Source organism: Spermophilus citellus (assembly GCF_964194105.1).
Source record: "Spermophilus citellus genome assembly, chromosome: 1".
NCBI lineage: Eukaryota > Metazoa > Chordata > Mammalia > Rodentia > Sciuridae > Spermophilus > Spermophilus citellus.
The window spans coordinates 268,006,519-268,028,704 of NC_138182.1; the positions used below are offsets into that span (position 1 = coordinate 268,006,519).

The 22,186-nt window shown below is 35.0% G+C and overlaps 2 protein-coding genes across 2 annotated transcripts in view; one reads left to right on the plus strand and one right to left on the minus strand.

Annotated features, from left to right (window-relative positions):
* Window positions 1-21,569, minus strand: part of LMBRD2 (LMBR1 domain containing 2) — a 54,710-nt gene extending 33,141 nt beyond the window's left edge. Inside the window, exons 1-6 of the mRNA XM_081283393.1 lie at window positions 21,377-21,569; window positions 6,828-7,064; window positions 6,481-6,566; window positions 4,852-4,947; window positions 2,163-2,330; window positions 795-1,005 (exon numbers count right to left, since the gene is read on the minus strand). Of these exons, the coding sequence (XP_081139519.1) occupies window positions 795-1,005; window positions 2,163-2,330; window positions 4,852-4,947; window positions 6,481-6,566; window positions 6,828-7,001 (735 nt within the window). The 5' untranslated portion in view covers window positions 7,002-7,064; window positions 21,377-21,569. The remainder of the gene's footprint in view (window positions 1-794; window positions 1,006-2,162; window positions 2,331-4,851; window positions 4,948-6,480; window positions 6,567-6,827; window positions 7,065-21,376) is intronic.
* A 152-nt stretch (window positions 21,570-21,721) lies between these two features.
* The window catches only part of SKP2 (S-phase kinase associated protein 2), a 29,036-nt gene continuing 28,571 nt past the window's right edge, over window positions 21,722-22,186 (plus strand). The window contains exon 1 of the mRNA XM_081299231.1: window positions 21,722-21,932. Coding sequence (XP_081155357.1) covers window positions 21,889-21,932 — 44 coding nt within the window. The 5' untranslated portion in view covers window positions 21,722-21,888. The remainder of the gene's footprint in view (window positions 21,933-22,186) is intronic.

The window sequence follows — 22,186 nt, forward strand, 5'->3', positions numbered from 1 at the left end:
CCATATTAGAACTTTAGGAGTTAATGCTAACTCCTTTTATGAATGAAAGGCTTTCTACATGAGGTTTTAAATTGACAATTAACATCACCAAAGTGGCATGTTTTCTTCTGGGAGAAAAAAATGTCTACAATACCTCTTTTAAATTCATGACCAAGTTATTATTTAACACAGCAAATTTTTATAATTTGTTATATATTTTTGTGTACATTCCTAAAAGTAATGACTTTCAAATTATACTTTGAATAAGGTGAAGTTGGTTCAAGTAATTTGCATTTTACAAGTGAATACAATGAATTGCCTAATTAAGATTACAGATAAGAAACAAAACTTGCTGAAACAAACTTTCATGCAAATTATTTTCAGTTTCCCACATGGTGGGATTGCCTTTGGTTAAACTTTCAGGAACTAATGTCCTCTGATCACTACTTTCATTTCCACTATTTTAGAGTAACCATATAACGTATTGTCTAATCTGGGAAATTTCTGAGCATAAAAGAAGGCACTATTGAAAGTTCCCCAATACAACAGGCATAGCCTTATACTACTGAACATAATTTCCCAGACATTTGTCAGAAGAAGATGACACCTCAAAAGATTGCTTGCTTTAGCATGTGTAAGGTCCTAGGTTTGATCTCTAGCAATAAATAAAATAAGAAGTTATTCTGATAGAGACATCATCAAATTTGCATTTTGAAGCCCATCCATGTGCTACCAACAACCAAAAATTTGGTGACAAAAAAGGAGTTACATAATACTTGTGAAAAGTTGCTTTTGTAAGATTTAAAAATGCTTACCTCCATAACATCTTCCAAATTCTCTTCTGCATCTGCTTTCTCTGTCATCAGTTTGGCTGCCTTGAAATAAGTTTTCATAAGTAGATAACCCCTTTTAGCTCCATTCCAATATGACCGAGGAATTTCCACCAAGCCATACCCCAACAACAACACAAGAAGAAATAGACCCCAAGTATTGGCAGCAGCTATTCCAATTGTCTGAAGTTGGTTCCTGAGAAAGAGAATAATAAAGCTATAATAAATACATCTTCCTACAAAAATGCAAAGTAAAACTAACTAGTATTAAATGCTTTTTCAGAAAACTGTCCTAAAAGATTGAAAAATTATTTTTATATATATATATATATATATATATATATATATATATATATATATATCTTCAAATCCTGTTATTTTTTTTTCAGTCACAGCAAATAAGTATATTTTAATAGAAAGATAAAACAACTATAAAAATGGACTTTAACATAAGAAACAATGTTTCAATTATCATCAAAATTAGAACCCACGATAATTCATGGTAAAAAAAAAAATGTACATATTTTCACAAACAAACATACTTTTCACCAGGTACTTTCTTTTTTAATATTACCCAAGAGAAGGCTGAAAAAATTTCAAATTAACTTGTGTCAAAGCCAATCTACACAAATCCCAGGAACGTAACAGTGACACTTATCACTACTACTCTATTCCTAAATTTTCAGACCTGGCTTTTTGCATACATTACCCATCATAAAAACAAAATAGATTTCAATTTTATTGAAATATCTAAATCTAAAATAACTTTCAGGACAAATATGCTCTTAAACTACAATTAAAACAAAAGGTACAAATATTTACAAGTTCTGGTGAGGAAAAAAAAACCAGCTATTTGTTCATTTATAAAATTTGAAGTCCTATCTAAAAATAATGTTATTAGGTGGGCACAGTGATTCATGCTGTAGTCCCAGAGACTTGGGAGGCTGAAGCAAATGGATCACAAGTTCAAGGCCAACTCAGAAAATTAGTGAAGCCCTAAGCAACTTAGTAAGACCCTGTCTCAAAATGAAAACTAAAATGTTCTGGGGATATAATTCAGTGGTAAAGCACCCCTGGATTCAATCCAGAGTACCAAAAAATAAAAACAATGTTATTACTTTTAATATATAGCTACTAGTCAAAGCATTAATATCTACCACTTACTGGTTACATTTAAAGATGCTATTCCACATTTTCTTTCTTAGTAATAGAGATTATTCAAATATTCTTTTGGGGGAATTAATAAACAAAAATTTGGAATATTTCTTGAGAAATGACCTGTATATATGAGATAAAAATTGATTTTTAAAAGTGCAAACATTCACAGAACGTTAAGAACACTACTTTTCTTACCATTCTAAATGTAAACGTGGGTTTACAGCTACATAAATTAAAAATGCTCCAAAAATCAGCAAATAGGTGCCATAATAGATTGCATTCTCAATCAGTGCAGTTTTTATTTTTCCAGTGATAGAAAACCCTCCAGATCTTGCATATGACTGCATGAAAGGTAAGAGAATCCTAGATGGAGGGAAAAATATAATAAAAAACAAAACAAAACAATTATATATCTATATAATTTCAAAACACAAGAAATACATAAATCTCAAATTTAATGTGCAATTCTCAGTAATAAATACAGTTATGAGTAGTTACATGTTAATACTGAATAAACATTATTAGGTGACTGTTTATTTTTGTAATATTAAACTTGACAGAAAGCAAATGCCCTAAGACAATAAAGAGCACTTCCTAGGAGAAAAGGAGGCCACAATGACCAGCAAAAAGTATGAAAGTGTTAAATGACTTCAGATGAGTCTAAAAACAGACCTTTAAAGCCTTTATGTAAAATTTGGACTATACCCAAAGAATGAGAAACATTTTCTTTAATAGTAAGAAAGGTATGATCAAATTTAAATTTTCTATGACTTCACCAAGGACAATGGATGGAGAGGAAACAAAACCAGAACTAACTGGGAGTGGTAGTAATAATAAGAAGCAGAAGAGGAAAAGACTGGTTGTCAACCTACTGATTCTAAAGTACCTAGAAGATATCCAAGGGAGTCTTCAAGAGGAGGAAGTAGTTGGCTATCCAACTACTTCAGAAGAAGTACTTAGAAATGTCAACTTTTAAGGAAGAAGTAAAGAAAAAGGAGAAGAAATCAGAGGAGACTGAGATAGAACAATAGAGGGTCAAGGAAAAAATTCAAGGAGCAAGTTAAACAAAAACCAGAGAAGGAAGTATTTGAAAGTGGAAACATAAAACAATAGAATAAAATGCTGCCAAGAGGTCGAGTAAACTGATGACCTCTATGTGTGAGTGGAGGCTTGGGTGTAAAAAAATGGGTACACGGGTTGAGGAATAAGTAAATAATGAATAAATGGAAATGTCAAATGATAGTTCATTTAAGAAGTTTGGCTAAGTAAGATAAACCATGGTATGTACATAAAACAAAATCTTTTATAGAAATGAAAAAGAACAGAACACTAATACATACAATGTAATGTAGATGAATCTTCCAAATATGTAAGCAAAAAAGAAATGCAAAAATATCCATACCATACACCTGATGTTTATAAGGTTCACAAACAGGCAAAGCTAATCTATGGTGATGCAAGACACAATAATGGTTATGGGGCTGGGGTTGTGGCTCAGTGGCAGGGCACTTGCCTAGCATGTGTAAGGCACTGGGTTTGATTCTCAGCACTGCATATAAATATATATATATTTTTTTTAAAGAATCGTGGTGACCTCTGTGGTTAGTGGATGACTGGGGTAACATGAGAGAGGCATCTTGGGGCATTGTTCATGTCCTGAATCACCATTATCTGAGTGCTGGTACACAGATGCATTCATTTTGAAAAAAAGTCAAACTAAACAGAATATGTATTTTTTTTTCAGTATAAGTTTACACTTAAATTTTTTAAAAAGTCTCCAAAAATTTTAGTCATGATAAGATCAACAAGGTGGAGACTGGAAAGGTATTCGAGGTGAAAGACTTTTTGCTTATTGTGCCAAAACTGGAAATCATAAATAGGTAACAAGAGGTGAATGGGGTGAGTCCACAATTTAACGAGAGGGATTAGCTTAACAAGAATGACTCTTCTGTCCTTGGAAGAAAGTTTGTTAGTGAGAAGCTAAAAGAACTGCCATCTGATGACTTCTATTTTCACTGTGAGGTTGACAGAAAGTAAAGTCCTATGCTAAGAGTAAGTGTGACTTTTAGGAAATGAGTAGAAGACAGCAACTAAGAGGACAGAAGTTTGGAGTGACTGGAAATATCTGATGTACAGAATAGGCAAACAGATTAATGAAGCAAAGAAGGAAATTCTGGCAACACTGAGGGCCCAGCTGGTTAACAAGCATGAATTTATTGGGGCACTACTCTATTCTGCTATGCAATTTGTCTTTTGTAATGTTTACCACCTCCCATTTGAGTCTGGTTGCCTCCAGAATATCTTGAGATGTTCAGTAGGGAGTGAGTTTGAGATTAGTGCATAGCAGAAGGACAAAGCTATAATGGGGAGAAAGCAAGATTCTGGATACATGAAACCATGGCTACAATTCAAAGCCATGAAGGAAGAGTCAGATAAGATGACCAAACATAAAATTTTAGGGAAGACTAATATTTAGGAAATGAAGGAAATTCCCCAGAAGAAAATTCAGAGGGTTGGGATAAAGAGACATAAAGTCAGAGAATAATGGTGACCTTAGCAAGAGTAGTTTCATGTAATAATGGGTTAGAAGAAGACTAGATTGAGGGTCACAAGAGAAGGCAATAACTGCAGGGAAACAGTGACCAGGAAAACTTTTTTCTATTCTCTATATTTTTGGTCTGTTTTCCCTTTTCTTCTTTTTTGTTTCATTTTTTTTTTTAAGATAAAAGAGACATGAGCTGGCAGAAAGAAGATACAGAGTTAAGAGAAACAATATGTAACATATGAATAAATTGCAAAATATGAGGGTTCACTGAGAAATAATCACATTTTTTGGTTTACTTTGGCCAAATTTTTAAAAATTTTGTCCATCACTGTCACTTACCATGTTAAAAATTGTGATGTCCAATATACTACCCTCCAGAAAATTGGCATGATTCCATCAGGAATGTAACTCCATGGCTTAAAACATGGATGTTGGCTGTTTAATAACAATTTAAAGCCAATTAATCGCAAACAATTTTAAGTTAAATGAATTATATAAATAATTTGTGTGTGGCAAAGTTCATTTACATCAGGTTAATAATTAATGATTTTCATAAAATTTCAGGAAGAAACTTAGAATTCAAAGCTGACTGTCAAACAGAAAAAATGTACATGATACAAAACAGTTTGTTCTAAAAAGGAATGATTATGGTTTTCAACTTGCATTGTATTTTTTTAATATCTTTATTTTTTATTTGTTTTATTTTTATGTGGTGCTGGGAATCAAACCCAGGGCCTCACACGTGTGATGCAAGCGCTCTACCACTGAGCTACAACCCCTGCCCCATTGCAGTGTATTTTTAATCATTGGGTAAAAAAGACTCATCCCAGTTGTAGGGTTGGTTATGTTTTGTTTTGCTATTACTATCTAGCAGAAGGGGTCGGGCAAGAGAAGTCATTGGGTGATTAATTCCTGGAAATTGGAATGTAAATTATATCAGTCACACCAGCATAGCTCCTGTGGACACGCACACTAGCATCTGCTTGAATTTTCTGATGATGAGTCTCTGACCATAGATTCTTCCACTTAATAATCTTCCTAGAGTGTGAGAATATCCTTTAGTCTAAAAACTTTTAATGCTATAATTGCTTCTGGTCTATATCTAGTTTTTCATGGTTCATCAAAGAGAAAAAGCATATACACTTTAAATTTACTTTTATTCAAATTAGAATATTTTATAAAAGCTGCAAAAATAACCACACAAATACTAAAACATTGGTAAAAGTCTTATATCAATATAGACTCATTTTTTTACTTGGAAATATAATATGAATTCAATATAACCTTTTGACAATTTAAATTTTTATTCATTCTTACTGCAAAAGTATGATGTTTTAACAGGATATGAAATATGAAAGGAGTATCTTAGAGAATAACCCCCTTGTTCTTTATAACAACTTTGTAAATTACGCAAAAGAGAAAATGCATACTCCTTTATTTATTTAGTAATGGTGCCAAAATCTAAGAAAGTCTAGGCTCTATTTTTTAATTTTTTTTAATTGTAATGGACCCGACAGTTTTGTTTTAATGTGGTACTGAGGATCAAACCCAGTGCCTACCACATGCCAGGCGAGCACTCTACAACTGAGCCATAACCCCAGACGCTCCATTTTTTAGATATAAGACAGACTAAGAGGAAAATGGTTTTGGAAGGTACACATTTAATAAGGGGAAGAACCAGAGCAAACAATTAGTTTTTTTTTTTAATTAAGTTCTCACTATCATCTACTGAAAGGCCCTGTGTAACAATAAAGTTTAGATTTAAGTATTTAAAGCTTAGATTTAAATATTTAAAGTTTAGAATACCACATAATAAAATAACTACTAACAAAGAATGAAAATGGGAAGATCAGTAGAAAATAAGGATAACTTTTCTAAATACACAATCTGGATGATAAAAACTGCTAATTTTTAAGCAATTTTCTCTACAATAGTTATATTAAAAAAAAAAGAAAATGAAATACATACCTTGGAACTGGGGTAACAATTGCTGTACTGTTATTTTCAGGAGGGCTGGAATTTGCAGCGGCATGCCTGCACCGGTTGTATATTGTCTAAAGCGATGAATACATGGTTTAAACAATGAGAATCAAAAAGTTACCAAGTACTCAAGGGATATTAGAGTTGGTAAATCTGCCTACCAAAACTTACCTTCCTGGCTATGCTGTTTAACAATCAAATTCCTAAAATAATATTTAAATTCTAAATATAATTATAACCTTATACAATTCAGCTGTCTTAAAAATAATATATCTCAAACAAATTGCACAATTACAGTTGCTTTCTAAATTGCGAAAATTAGTTTCGCATCTTACCGTACTAACATCCAGAGGCAGTATGAAGACGATAAGAAAGCAGAGATACCAAGCAAGCAGTGTTCCAACAATTACAAGTCTATGCTGTTTCTTAAAGTCTCCGTATCGATGAAGTAGGAATAATGCCAGAAAAAAGACAAAAACAATCTCGAGTCCCAAAGCTGCACCACTCATTATTGAATGTTCACTCTGATGAACCAAAGTTATTCATGTATGCTTCTGAACCATATCTATTCACTGAAAAAAATAAAAAATAAAATGTAGCATTAAAACTGGAAGTGACCATTTGGAAATGTTCTAAATATTTAGTAACATATTCATAACCTCTTTGGAAAACTGTCATGCTTTACATTGGACTATGAATAAGATGAAGAGGATAATTCCTAACATTAAGTCCTATATCTTACTTTTCAAAGCACATCTTAAAAATTTCATATACAATTGGGCACAGTGGTGCACACCTGTAATCCTAGGGACTCTGGAGGCTAAGGCAAGAGGATCTCAAGTGTGAGGCCAGCCTTAGCAATTTAGTGAGACTATCTGAAAATAAAAAATAAAAAGGGCTGGTTGCAGAATAGCAAAAAAAAAAAATGCTAAGCAGGAAGTGTGAATCAGGCGGTATAGCAATACCAGACTTCAAACTATACTACAGAGCAATAGTAACAAAAACAGCATGGTACTGGTACCAAAACAGGCGGGTGGACCAATGGTACAGAATAGAGGACACAGTAACCAATCCACAAAACTACAACTATCTTATATTTGATAAAGGGGCTAAAAGCATGCAATGGAGGAAGGATAGCATCTTCAACAAATGGTGCTGGGAAAACTGGAAATCCATTTGCATCAAAATGAAACTGAATCCCTTTCTCTCGCCATGCACAAAAGTTAACTCAAAATGGATCAAGGAGCTTGATATCAAATCAGAGACACAGCGTCTGATAGAAGAAAAAGTTGGCTATAATCTACATACTGTGGGGTCGGGCCCCAAATTCCTCAATAGGACACCCATAGCGCAAGAGTTAATAACTAGAATCAACAAATGGGACTTACTCAAACTAAAAAGTTTTTTCTCAGCAAAAGAAACAATAAGAGAGGTAAATAGGGAGCCTACGTCCTGGGAACAAATCTTTACTCCTCACACTTCAGATAGAGCCCTAATATCCAGAGTATACAAAGAACTCAAAAAATTAGACAATAAGATAACCAATAACCCAATCAACAGATGGGCCCAGGACCTGAACAGACAATTCTCAGAGGAGGACATACTATCAATCAACAAGCACATGAAAAAATGCTCAGCATCACTACAGTCAGAGAAATGCAAATCAAAACCACCCTAAGATACCATCTCACTCCAGTAAGATTGGCAGCCATTAGGAAGTCAAACAACAACAAGTGCTGGAGAGGATGTGGGGAAAAGGGTACACTTGCTCATTGTTGGTGGGACTGCAAATTGGTGCAGCCAATTTGGAAAGCAGTATGGAGATTTCTTGGAAAGCTGGGAATGGAACCACCATTTGACCCAGCTATTCCCCTTCTCGGTCTATTCCCTAAAGACCTAAAAAGAGCATGCTACAGGGACACTGCTACATCGATGTTCATAGCAGCACAATTCACAATAGCAAGACTGTGGTACCAACCTAGATGCCCTTCAATAGATGAATGGATAAAAAAATGTGGCATCTATACACAATGGAGTATTACTCTGCATTAAAAAAATGACAAAATCATAGAATTTGGAGGGAAATGGATGGCATTAGAGCAGATTATGCTAAGTGAAGCCAGCCAATCCCTAAAAAACAAATGCCAAATGTCTTCTTTGATATAAGGAGAGTAACTAAGAACAGAGTAGGGACGAAGAGCATGAGAAGAAGATTAACATTAAACAGGGATAAAAGGTGGGAGGGAAAGCGAGAGGGAAGGGAAATTGCATGGAAATGGAAGGAGACCCTCATGGTTATACAAAATTACATACAAGAGGAAGTGAGGGGAAAGGGAAAAATAATACAAGGGGGAGAAACGAATTACAGTAGAGGGGGTAGAGAGAGATGAGGGGAGGGGAGGGGAGGGGAGGGGGGATAGTAGAGGATAGGAAAGGCAGCAGAATACAACAGACACTAGTATGGCAATATGTAAATCAATGGAAGTGTAACTGATGTGATTCTGCAATCTGTATACAGGGTAAAAATGGGAGTTCATAACCCACTTGAATCAAAATGTGAAATATGATATGTCAAGAACTATGTAATGTTTTGAACAACCAACAATAAAAAAAAAAAAAAAGGGCTGGTTGCGTAACTCAATGGTATCGCACCTCTGGGTTCAATCCCCAGTACTTAAAAAAAAAAAAAAAAAATCACATACATTGTATCTTCATAAAAAAAATTTCTGACAAATGTCACACAAGTTCTTAAAATATTACAAATTAAGAAATTATCTTTTTATATATTTTTTAGTTGTCAATAGACTATTTATTTATTTATTTATGTGTGGTGCAGAGTTTTGATATAGTGTCATTTGGGAGTTTGTTTCTTAAGTATTGACAGAATATTTTAAACAAACATGCTATCCTAGGAAATTAGGATCCTAGGAAATGGAGATTTAGTAAAATAAGGCTTTCTTTTTTGCAGCAGCAGCAGCAGCAGTTTTACACATTCTTTGGGGAAGGCAGGGACTTTACATACATCATAGCGTCTCTTAGCAAATCATCACAGACCGCAGGAAAATCATAAAACAACTCCAAAACATTATTATTAGCACATTCACTGGCAGGAACAAGTTGGGTAGGGGTTAGTACAAGAGGTGGAATTCGTTTTCAAATAAAGTTTTCTAAGATGATTCATAGCCCATAATTTAATATTTTCTAAGACAGGAAGGAAGAGAGAGGAACTAATGGGAAGAAACCTTTCCTTTGTTTAAAACATTAGTTTCTTTTTTTTTTTTTTTTTTGCTAATATTTTCTAACAATTCAACTTCAAGAACTTGAAATTTATTTATTTACTGTTTTACAATATTATTTGCCATTTATCTATGTAAACCTTATTTTCTTTAGAGAAAGCCATTTTACCTATTTTATGTGCAAAAAATCATCAATACCACAGAATAAAATCATACATTTGAAAATATTTTAAAATGTATGATAAATGTTGATTATACAGATGTCAGCAAGACTTATTCAATATCTCTCCACTCCTAAATAATTTACCTTTACTAACTGAAGGCAGTTAAATCAATGTTAGGCATATTTGTTTGTCTATGGATAATTACTGACTGATATTTTAACATTAAGAATAAATATCATAATGCCACCTAACAAAATAAAAGTAAAGCAGAATTGATAATATACTTCAAGTGTACAAACCTCTCCAGCCAAAACTAGTTATAAAAGAATGAAAGTTTAATTACTTTAATGGACTAAATTAACTCTAATTTAAAAAATCATATTTTAAACTATTTTCTTCACTATTTCTTTATGTTTTTGAAGTGACTTCTTTCCATTCATCTACAAATTTAAAACACTAATATTTTCAATTTTCCTAAATGTATAAACTTGAACCCCTTTCATTGTTCTCTATCCCCTTATCTTGTGACATTTTCCCAGTATGCACTTATCTACCTGATACATGTTCTTTGTAAACATTGTCTCCCTTTATTTTTCCTTCCCTAGATTCCAAGACAGTAGCACTTAACTATTTTATCCAGTACCATATCCTAAGTATCTGGAGTTGTGTTTGGCATATAGCAGGTATTCAAGAAATATCTGTTGAAGGAATAAAAGAATGAATAAAAAATTACTGTATACTTTAGTATTTACACAATTTTTTCTATTTCTGCTCATTTCAAAGGCAATCTTTTTAAAGCAAGAATAGATTAAATATTTTACTGAAAACTCAAGGTAGAATACACTCATGAAAACTGTTAACCATCTTCAAGATCCAGCTTTAAAAAAATCATTTAGTGTGAAATTATTGTTTAAGTGCAACATATTTATTGTCTGAAAATCCCTTAGTTTGTCTGAGGTATTTATTTACCTGAAATTGTCCAATGCAAAGAATATGATAATCAAATCATAGGGAAAAAGACTGAATATTATAGATTATGAAAAAAATGCTAAATGATAGAATCTTACTGAAAATCACCCTAATATTAACTGAAAAACTAAATACATGCAATTTTACATAATATGCATAAAAACAATAAGACAACAATGACATAGGAAAAACATGGGCATAAACAAAAACCAAAATCATAGTTATAACTTGCCACTATTACTTTTTTTTACTATCACTCAATTTCTCAGTCTGATTCACAGTACTTTAAAATGATGTAGACAAATAGAATTATGGATCCTTTATTCTAACACTAAAGAAATTATTTTGTTATATTACTTCTTATATTCAGTGTATTAATCTCCTACCACTGCTGTAATAAAGTATTACAAACTTAGTAACATAAAAACACCAATTTATTATTCATAGTTTCTGTGGGTCAGAAGTTCAAGCACGACATGGTTCAGCTGAGTTCTATGCTCAGGTGTCAGTAGGCTTGCATTCCTCTCTGGAGAAGAATCCATTTCTAAGCTTATTCAGGCTGTTGGTAAATTCAGTTATTTATGGTTATAGAACAGAGATCCCACTTTCCTTATAAGCTGCCAGTTAGCATTTGTCCTTAGCCAAGAGGACTCTTCCCAGCCTTTGCATGTAGCCCTGTATATGATTTTTTAAAATTATATACATTTAAGGTGTACTGCTAGGAGCCACAAGCAAATATAGGATGTATGGCACCTTTGGTTGTAAAGTGACACCAGCTAGCCACTGAGATGATTATGTTAAGATTTACATTCATATGGAAATTGGACTCCCACTGTTCACCTTGGCCTGCTACCGGACTCATGTTACCAGACTCTTGGAGAGTTCCCATTGGTTGGGGAAGGATAGTAGGAGGAAATTCCGGGGGAGGTCCGGGGGACCCCGGTTCCGGGAGACGTGCGGTTCCGGTGGACGCCGGCTGGGAGGACCGGGTTTGGCTTGCAGGCGGCGGCTTTTTCGAAATAAAGTTTTGTTCCTGCTTGAGTGGCTCATGATTCTGTGCCCAGCCAAAACTGCGGCAGTGTACCACATGATGTTTTGTCAATATACCATAATTAAACTAATTAATATATCCATTTCTTTACATAGTTACCTTTTTCCTTTTCTTCTTTCTTCTTTTTCCTTTTGGTGGTCATGTATATCTTAGAGCAATGGCTTGTCAAGTCCTTCTCAAACTTGAAATCTATGTGATGTCCTCCTTTGCCCTAAGCTGGGAGAGGTTCGCCTTTCAGGGCTCATTTGATTACATTGGATCCATCTGAATAATCTAACTACATTTAATGGTTCCAGAGATTAGGAAATAGACATCACTGTGCGTCTATTATTGTGTTTACCACATTATCTATTTTTCTTTTTTTTTGTTTTTTTTTAATATTTATTTTTTAGTTGTACACAATATCTTTATTTTGTTTATTTGTTTTTATGTGGTGCTGAGGATCAAACCCAGGGCCTCACACCTGCTAGGCGAGCGCTCTACTGCTGAGCCACAACACCAGCTCTTCTTTTGCCTTCTTTATGACATAGGTGAGGCCTACTGGTCCCATGAAATTGGAGATAAAAACTGGAGTTTCCCTAACTTGAGATGAGAAAATAATAGTTTTAAAGTCCATATCTTTGATCTTATATCTAAATTCAAGTGAGGAATTTTTATAGCACAAAATGACAACACTTTCTAGGGTTCCCTATGAATTCCTATATATCAACTAAAACAATTTTCTGTTGAAAGATAGGGGCATCTTATTCTCCATGTGATTTAGTTATTTGACATTAAATACAATTTCTTGAAAATTTTCAATTAAAGTATAATTTAATAATAAAGATTAGAAAACTCAAGCCTAGATTTAAAAAACCAAAACCGCATTGCTAGAGGAGATAACAACTTGACAATATGTATCGAAAACCTTTTGAAAAGTACATATCCTTTGTCCTACAATTCCTTTTCAGATAAATTATTCTCAAAAAAAAGATAAAAAAAGATTTATCTTCCATGTTATTTTTCATTACAACATTAAATATAAAAACAGACCAACTTAAATATTTGTACTAAATAGTCCACCACCATTGGCCACAGATTTTTTGAGAAAAACAGTCATGGGTTTTAGAACTTATTATCCTGATGCTCTGACCATGACTGACAGGAGCAGGGACCCATGCTTAGTCAAGGGTTACCTAACTATGCAGAGAATGATTAAAGAGATCACGAGAGTCCCCCACTTAGAAAAAAGAAGAGATCCAGAGAGACACATTAAGAGATATAAAAAGTGATAGAAGTAGGGAGTATACACAAGAAACACACACATATGCATGGACAAACACACACCAAAATGCTGACAGCAGTTGTAACCATGTAGTAAAGAGATGATTTCTAATTTCTTCTTTGTGCTTTCTTGGATCCATGTATGTTACTTTAGTTTTTAAAAATGGAACTATATTATTTTATAATTTTAAATTTATTTAAAAATCAATGTAATAATATAAAGGTAAAATACACAGAGAATGAAATTTTTGCAGGATGTTAAGTATCTAACATTACAACTCTTTTAAAATATAAATGTTTTCTTATACCTTAGCAAACCTGGGTTTGAAATTCCAACTCTATTTAATACTCGTATAACTTTATGCAATTTATGCTGCAAAATGAGGATAATCACCTCACACAGGTTGCTATGAGGATCAAATGATATATAAAAGTAAAACACCATGAAGGAGTTCCAGGCATTAGAATAGGTACTAAATAAATGCTAGCTACTAAACTTTGTTGCCTTTGTATGGAGGGCATTTAGGAGATTGGTTGCCTCAATGGTCTAAAAGAGTAGTTTTACCCTAAAAGGTTTACTCTCAGTTCCCTCAAAAAACAAACAAACAAACAAACAAAAACTACAAAATAGAGGCCAGGTGCACTGGTGCAGGCCTATAATCCCAGTAGTTTGGGAGGTTGAAGCAGGAGGATTGCAAGTTCAAAGCCAGCCTCAGCAACTTAGTGAGGCCCTAAGCAACTTAAAAAAATATTTTTAAAAGGAATAGGGAGCTCAATTCACAATAGCTAAGCTATGGAACCAACTTAGGTGCCCTTCAACAGATCAATAGATAAAGAAAAGGCCAAATGTTCTCTCTGACATGCAGATGCTGAAACACAATAAGGAAGGAGAAGGGAAGTACAGAAGTTCATTGGATTAGACAAAGGGGAGGGAAGGAAAGGCAAAAAGGATGGGAAGGAGAAAGACAGTAGAATGAATCAGACATAACTTTCCTATGTTCATATATGAATACAAGTCCAGTGTAACTCCACATTATGTATAATCACAAAAATGGGAAGGTATACTCTATGTATGTATAACATGTCAAAATACATTCTATGGTCATATAACTAAAGAGAACAAATAATTTTTAAAAAATCATATTGCAGATAGTATCAATGTTATTCTCCTTTTGTTAAAATACAACCAAAATTATAATAAAGATTATCTGTGGGTGATGGGGAAAAAAGAGGGCTGAAGATGTGACTTTGTGGTAAAGCGCAACTGGGTTTGATTCCCAGTACCAAAAACAAAAACAAAAATAAACTTAAATAAACCTATGAAATGGTAAGTAACTTTTTATTTTTCATCCTCTGTGTTACCACAGTCTGGGTTCTCCCATATTCCTATAGAACAAGATATGAGCCTGGCTCCTGTTGTTTTTCTCAACAAATAAGGATTTTCTCTTTTGGTCAGCAGAATAGACTAAACAGCCTTTTCATCTGTTTGTTAAGAGACAGAACACATCTCAAGAGTTGTGTGGAGAAGGTGTGCCTGACTCATCAATGCTACATAGAAAGAAAATCTCATTCTCCTAGGCACACAATCAAAAAAGAAGTGGATAATTATAAATCATTTGCTAAATGGTAACCACATGCAGCTTTGCAAAAATTTTAAGGGCAAAAAGGAGAAATAGGTCTTTGATGACCACAGTAGTTGATTAACATTCTCCAAATATTATAATAACATGTTTAGGGAGAATAAAGAGAAGATGAATATGATATTAAAATCTGGAGGAAAATTAAAATTCAGTTCCTGGTGAGTAGAAATAAAAAGAGAATTTAAAGCTATCATAGTTTGGCATTAACACCAACGCAACAAGTAGTTTTACTTAAAAATGCCAATTCACTCACTCTGTCAAATTTTAGTCTGTGACAAGCAGGCAGATCATACCTTCAAAACATCAGTTCCAAAAGCCTAAATCAATAAAATCTAATTCAGGCTTTTTCCAATCATCAAGATATTATTTAATATTACTGTCAAATGCTTTTATTATAGTTTAATAATCAGCTTGCTAATGTTTCTTAGAGTACTAGTTCCTTACCCTTTTATGGTTGATAATGATTCTTTAAGCTAATTATACTCCAAATGGAAGATTTAAAGGTTAAGATAACTTTAGAATTTCAAGAACACCAGTGTTTAAAATGAGAAAGAATTAATAGCAATTGATGAGAATGTAAACAAAAAAATGACAAAATTTTTGTCAAAATCAAAGATTTTACAAGGATGCTCTCTTTCACCACTTCTATTTAACAGTTCTTGAAACACTAGCCAGAGCTATTAGAAGGATGAAAGAAAATTAAAGGATATGGATAGGAAAAGAAGATCTCAAATTATCACTATTTGCTGATGATATGATTCTATACCTAGAAGACCCAAAAAATTCCACCAGAATACTTCTAGATCTAATACATGAATTCAGCAAAGTAGCAGGATATAAAATCAACACTCATACATCAAAGGCATTTCTGTACATCAGTGACAAAGCCTCAGAAAGAGAAACTAGAAAAACTACCCCATTTACAATAGCCTCAAAAAAAAAAAAAAACTTGGGAATCAACTTAATGAAAGAGGTGAAAGACTTCTACAATGAAAACTAAAGGATGCTGGAGAAAGTAATTAAAGAAGACCTTAGAAGATGGAAAGATCTACCTTGTTCTTAAATAGGCAGAATTAATATTGTCAAAATGACCATACTACCAAAAGCCCAATATAGATTTAATGCAATTCCAATCAAATTCCAAATGACATTCCTCACAGAAAAAGAAAAGGCAGTCATGAAATTCATCTGGAAAGATAAGAGACCCAAAATACTAAAGCAATCCTCAGCAAGAAGAGTGAAGCAGGTGGCATCACCAGACCTTTCAGAGCTATAGTAACAAAAACAGCATGGTATTGGCACCAAAACAGACTTGTAGGCCAATGGTACAGAATAGAGGACACAGAAACAAACCCATATAAATACAATTATCTTATATTAGACAAAGGCACCAAAAATACATATTAGAGAAAAGATAGCCTCTCCAACAAATGGTGCTGGGAAAACTGGAAATCCATATGCAACAAAATAAAATTAAGCCCCTACCCCTCACCATACACAAAACTCAATTCAAAGTGGGTCAAGGACCGAGGAATTAAACCAGAGTCCTTGCACCTAATAGAAGAAAAAGTAGGCCCAAATCTCCATCATGTGGGATTAGGCCCCAACTTCCTTAATAAGACTCCTATCCGGATAGGATGTGGGGGGAAAAAGGTACAATCATATATTACTGGTGGGACTGCAAATTGGTGTGACCACTTTGGAAAGCAGTATGGAGATTCCTCAGGAAACCTGGAATGGAACCACCATTTGACCCAGCTATCCCGCTCTTCGGTCTATACCCAAAAGGACTTTAAATCAGCCACACCAATGTTTATAGCAGCTGAATTCACAATAGTTAAAGTATGGAACCAACCTAGATGCCCATCAATAGACAAATGGATAAAGAAACTGTGGTATATATACACAAAGGAATATTACTCAGCATTAAAAGAGAATAAAATTATGGTATTTGCAGTTAAATGGATGAAGCTTGAGAATATTATGCTAAGCAAAGTAAGCCAATCCCAAAAAGCGAAAGGCCAAGTGTTTTCTCTGATTAATGGATGTTGATCTATGATGGAGGAGAGACCATAAAAAGAATGAAAGAACTTTAGATTGGGCAAAGGAGACAGTGTGAAGGGATTATGAGGACAGGAAAGATGGTGGAATGAAATGGGACATCATTACCCCAGGTACAGATATAATTGCACAAATGGTGCATCACTACACCAGGTACAACCAAAGAATTGAAATGTTGCACTCCATCTTTGTACAGTGAATTGAAATGCATTCTGATGTCTAAATGCATTTGACTGTCTACTTGTATAACTAAGTAGAACAAATTTAAAAAATTTAAAAGCCAAAAAAATAAGAAAACAAAAAGGCTTCTATAGCACAAGAATTAAAATCAAGAATCAATAAATGGGATGGATTCAGACTAAAAAGCTCCTTCTCAACAAAATAAAAAAATTAGTGAAGTGAATAGAGAGCCTACAGAATGGGAGCAAATTTTTACCACATGCACATCAGATAGAGCACTAATCTCTAGGATATATAAAGAAGTAAAAAGTCTTAACACCCCAAATAACCCAAGCAATAAATGGACCAAAGTATAGAACAGACACTTCTCAGAAGATGTTATACAATCAATCAACAAATATATGAAAAAAAATGTTCAACATCTCTAACAATTAGAGAAATGCAAAGCAAAACTACTTTAAGATTTCATCTCACTCCAGTCAGAATGGCAGCTATTATGCATACAAACAACAAGAAGTGTTGGCGAGGATGTGGGGAAAAAGGTACACTCATATTGCTGTTAGGACTGCAAATTGGTGCAGCCAATATGGAAAGCACTATGGAGATTCCTTGGAAAACTGGGAATGGAACCACCATTTGACCCAGCTATCCCTCTCCTGGGTTTATTCCCAAAGGACTTAAAAACAGCATACCACAGGGATACAGCCACATCAATGTTTATAACAGCACAATTCACAATAGCTAAATTGTGGAACTAACTTAGATACCCTTCAGTAGATGAATGGATAAAGAATATGTGGTATAAATACACAATGAAATGTTACTCATCATTAATGATGAGTAACATTAGTATTGTTAGTAACATTATCATTAATGATGAGTAACATTCCATTGTGTATATATACCACATATTCCGTGTTAAATAGGTATCTTTATTCAGACAATGAATAATAATGATCTTGAGATACCTCAAGATCCTAATAATGAAAAATAAAAAGAATCAGAACTAGAAGTGAATAATAATGTCAACAATTCTCTACTGCCAATGAAACTTTAAGTCTTGCTTAACATAATCTTTATTCTCATATTTAAATATCTTGAGTTTTGAGAAAGTTCATTTTAGGATGTAGAATACCATAATAGACTATCACCATCATTCTAAAAATGAGAAAAAGTCATAGTATATTTTGAAAACATCTAAGAGCTTGGTGGGCAAACCAACCAAGTAACCTGAATTCCAAAGTGTAAGGAACACCTCCAAGCAACTAATAAAGAGAGATACATTATAATTGTTTCACCTTCAGCAAGGCATGAGAGGGAAGACAGCAACCAGGTAGGTAGGTAAGAAAAGCAAAAACTTTAACAAATTCTTAAGATTCCAGGTATATAAATTGTAGACTTACTTCAATACATAATAAACCTTAGAATCCTTCTTAATAATAAAGTAATTTTTAAAAAAGGAAGCACTGACATTTAGTATGTGTCTGCCATATTCAAAGCATGGTGCTAGCACTTACTATGCTTAATCCAACAAAATTTCACAACCTAGTAAGAAAGGATGGTATCCTTGCTTAATAAAGGGAAAAATGGCACAGAATGAATAAGTACTTTGCCCAAGTTCCCATAACCAGTAAGTAGCAAAGCCATAGGCATCCCGACTTGGATTGCAATCCAGCTTGGATGGCAATTACATGTCCCATCTCCAATCAAGATATCCTTTCTTGCTGTAATTTAAATTGTTTAAATAATTTCTTTAGTTCAGTTTTCTAGTGGACAAATTAAAAAATCATTCTCCTATTAATTATTCTTTTAGATATACAAGACAAAATGCTAAGAAAATCTTGTTTAATGTACAATTTAACTTTTTACTTTTCAGGTATTGTAACTTTAATTGATTTATAGAAATATATGTCTCATCTACACAGGAAAAGTAGAAAAAAACAGAGCAAAGGAGAACCCTTTTGTTCTTTCCCCAGTATCTGTCCATCACACAGCATTAAATTGAAAATAACTAAAGGTCTAGTTTAAAACTAATCAAGGGAAAAGGATCTTTTTGAAATTTGACAGGTGAAAACTTTTGCTTTGTAATTTCCCTCAGTCTTTGGTGCCTGAAACTAAATAATATGAGAATGAAACTAAATGAATTTTAAAATTCACTTCATGCTATGATGGCATTAAGGTAAAAGCACATCATTCTTCTACTTAAATGAAATCTCTTTTATAATAATTGATAGTCAAAACTGAAACTAACAACTACTAGTAATTTATGCTAGTAATTATTTATGGTTGCCAGTCCTTTTAGGCCCTTCCTAAGGCCTACTAATATTGATCAATTTGTAACTATGCTGTGATTTTGACTATGCATAAATGATATCACTCTTGCTGTTTCCAAGCATCTGATGTTACATGATAAACACTTTTCTGATTTACAAAGTAACTTTTAATTCTATCTGAAGTTTCCAGAGTATTAGAAACTTTTACTTACCCTAATGTCATTTGCAGTTATAAAAAATGTAACTCTTTAGATACTGATCTATCAATTCTAATACTAGAAATATGGTATATGCAGTATGCCAAATAAGATTAAACTAACAAGATTAATCAGGAAACTAAAATATGATACATTAGTAATAATTACAATGCAATACTTTTAAAAAAGGGATCAGACAGCTGTCTCTATGCAGCTAGTAATTTCAAATCTTCAAATCAACACAATTTATGTATGTTTAAAAAGTCATGTGTACCTATTTAAACTTTTACTTATTAAGACCACAATTAGAGGGAATCAATCACACACACACACATACATACATACACACACACACACACACACATATATACTCTCTCACACACTAACAAGTTTAAATATTTATTACCAAGGCAAAATGCATTCTAATTTTCAAAGTTAACAGGCTCTACCTTGAGCCCTAGAAAGGACTTAGTGTCCACTAATTCGGTTTCACACATATTCTAGCTCTTTTTGAACATATGGGTGTGTGTGTATGGATGTGTACATGTATTTATTATATGGTTTTGTGTGGGGTTTTTTTTTTTTGGCTTTTGTTTGATTTTATATTTTTGCTAAAACATTTACCTAGTGAGTTGCAGTCTTAAGGGAAAGGATGTAGATAGAGTTAAACTAAGGTAACTGCTTTCTCCAAAGTAACATACAGGTTACTTTAAGTCAAAAAACAGAAGGTTGCATTTTAAAATATTTTCCATATAGTAACGTTATTTAATGAATTGTGAACAATGAGCTCAGTATTCTTCATATCATTTCAATTAACATCAATTTGTGAACAGATCTTCTCTTTACACCAATCTCACCTACTTTCAAGAACAAAGAGTGTTAGAATTTCTTCCTCTATGAAGAGGTAACAGTTAATTTTCAAGCCAAGGATCAAGCTTGAAACAAGCATATACCTGAGAAAGGAAGGTTCTCCGCCCCCCCCGCCTTCTTCTTCAAAGAAACACAACGTTATGTCATACAGCATATGAACTAATATTCTAATATGTTTGTAATGAAGCTGGCTTGCTTACTTCTGAACCTTATAAATGCTCTTTATTTTTTTATTAGGCTTGGGATTTATCCCCTTTTCCTCTCTCACTGTTTTCTCGGGGTCACAGTTATAATACAGTTTGCACAATGAATTTCGCATGGTCATCCTACCTGAAATACCGCAAGCTCCCTACTCTAACCACCCCCAACCTCCTCTACTCAGAGATATGCTAAATGCAGCTTGCTTTTAAGCTGCGACGCAAATGCACGCAGCCGGCGGAGCCAGAGCACCCGAATAGCTTTCCGGTGGCCCTCTGCTTCGCACAGCCCTTTGCATTCACACCGTAATCTTATTTGTTCGCTTGCTAGAATTTATGAGGCTGGTCAAGCCTTTAAGGTGATACCCAGCTTTCCCACCCCACACAGGAACCACTGTGGTGTCTGGCTCCCCTAAAATTAAACCACCGCTTCTAGTTCATCTGCGCTTTAGTTTACACAAGGCTTTCACACACGTTATCTGAAGTGATCCTCACTCCCAGCCCGCGAGAGCTGCGTCGCTGTCGCGGTGCCTACTTTATAGATGAGGTAAGGATCTTCCTGGTGGAGAAACAAGCTTCCTGGCAAAGGGACTGGCAGGTGTGACACGGCGGCTCGCAGTTTCTCACCTGACCGGCGGGCCTGGCTGCTGCCTCCATTCAGGCCAGGGAGGTGGGCCTCGCGACAGCGGCCGTTCAGAGACTTCCAGGGACCCCCTTTATCTCTACCTGCGCTCGCCCGGACCCCAGACCCCATCGCGCCTCACAGCTCCCACTAAGACTCACCGTCCGATCTCGCCAGACAGCGTCTGGAAAGGACAGGGAAGCTCCACGTCCACCACAGCCGTCCAGGGTCTGAGACCCACGAGCACAGGCGACGGCGGTGGCGGTCACCAGAAGGCCTTCGGATTCCCGGGAAAGGAAAATTCGTCCACAGTCAAGCAGCTGACATTTCCCAGTCAGTCGGAGCTCCGCCCACTTCCGTTTCCCCGCCTACTCTGGGTGTTTTCCTGCCCTGCTCCGCGGGGGATTGTGGGTATCTGCAAGGCGGGGGAAATCTCAAGGGAAGGAAGTCGGAGAGAGTTCGTCGGACTGCGAGATAGGCCAAGAACTACAATTCCCAGCAGGCTGCGGGGCCGCGGAGGCCGCGGTGGAAAGCGGGCAGGAGAGCCCTGCGCGCGCTGCAGGAATGGAACGTTGCTAGAGTGCGCGGGTCTGGCTGCTGGGGGCTGGAACCGCACGCTGGGAGCTGTCGCGCGCCAAAGCGGGAATCTGGGAGGCGGGCAGTTGTGCAATTAATGCAGGTATTTAAAACTCCCGAACCTGTGGACGCCATGCACAGGTAAGCCGACTGCAGAAGAGGGCAGAGCATGAATGGACCGTCTCAATTCTTTTAGGCCGCGCATGTTGCTACTTTTGCTAAGATTGTTACAAATGCTGTATTGTTGCCTAGAGCACCTTTTGGGGGGAAATGGATGGATGGATGTTTTAGAGCGAGGATCAGCGTGCAGTTTTATTTGGCGTCTCTAAATGGGTTTTTCTCCTACCATTTTCATTCACTCACATTGCTCTTCCTCTTTCCTTGTTCCCTCCACG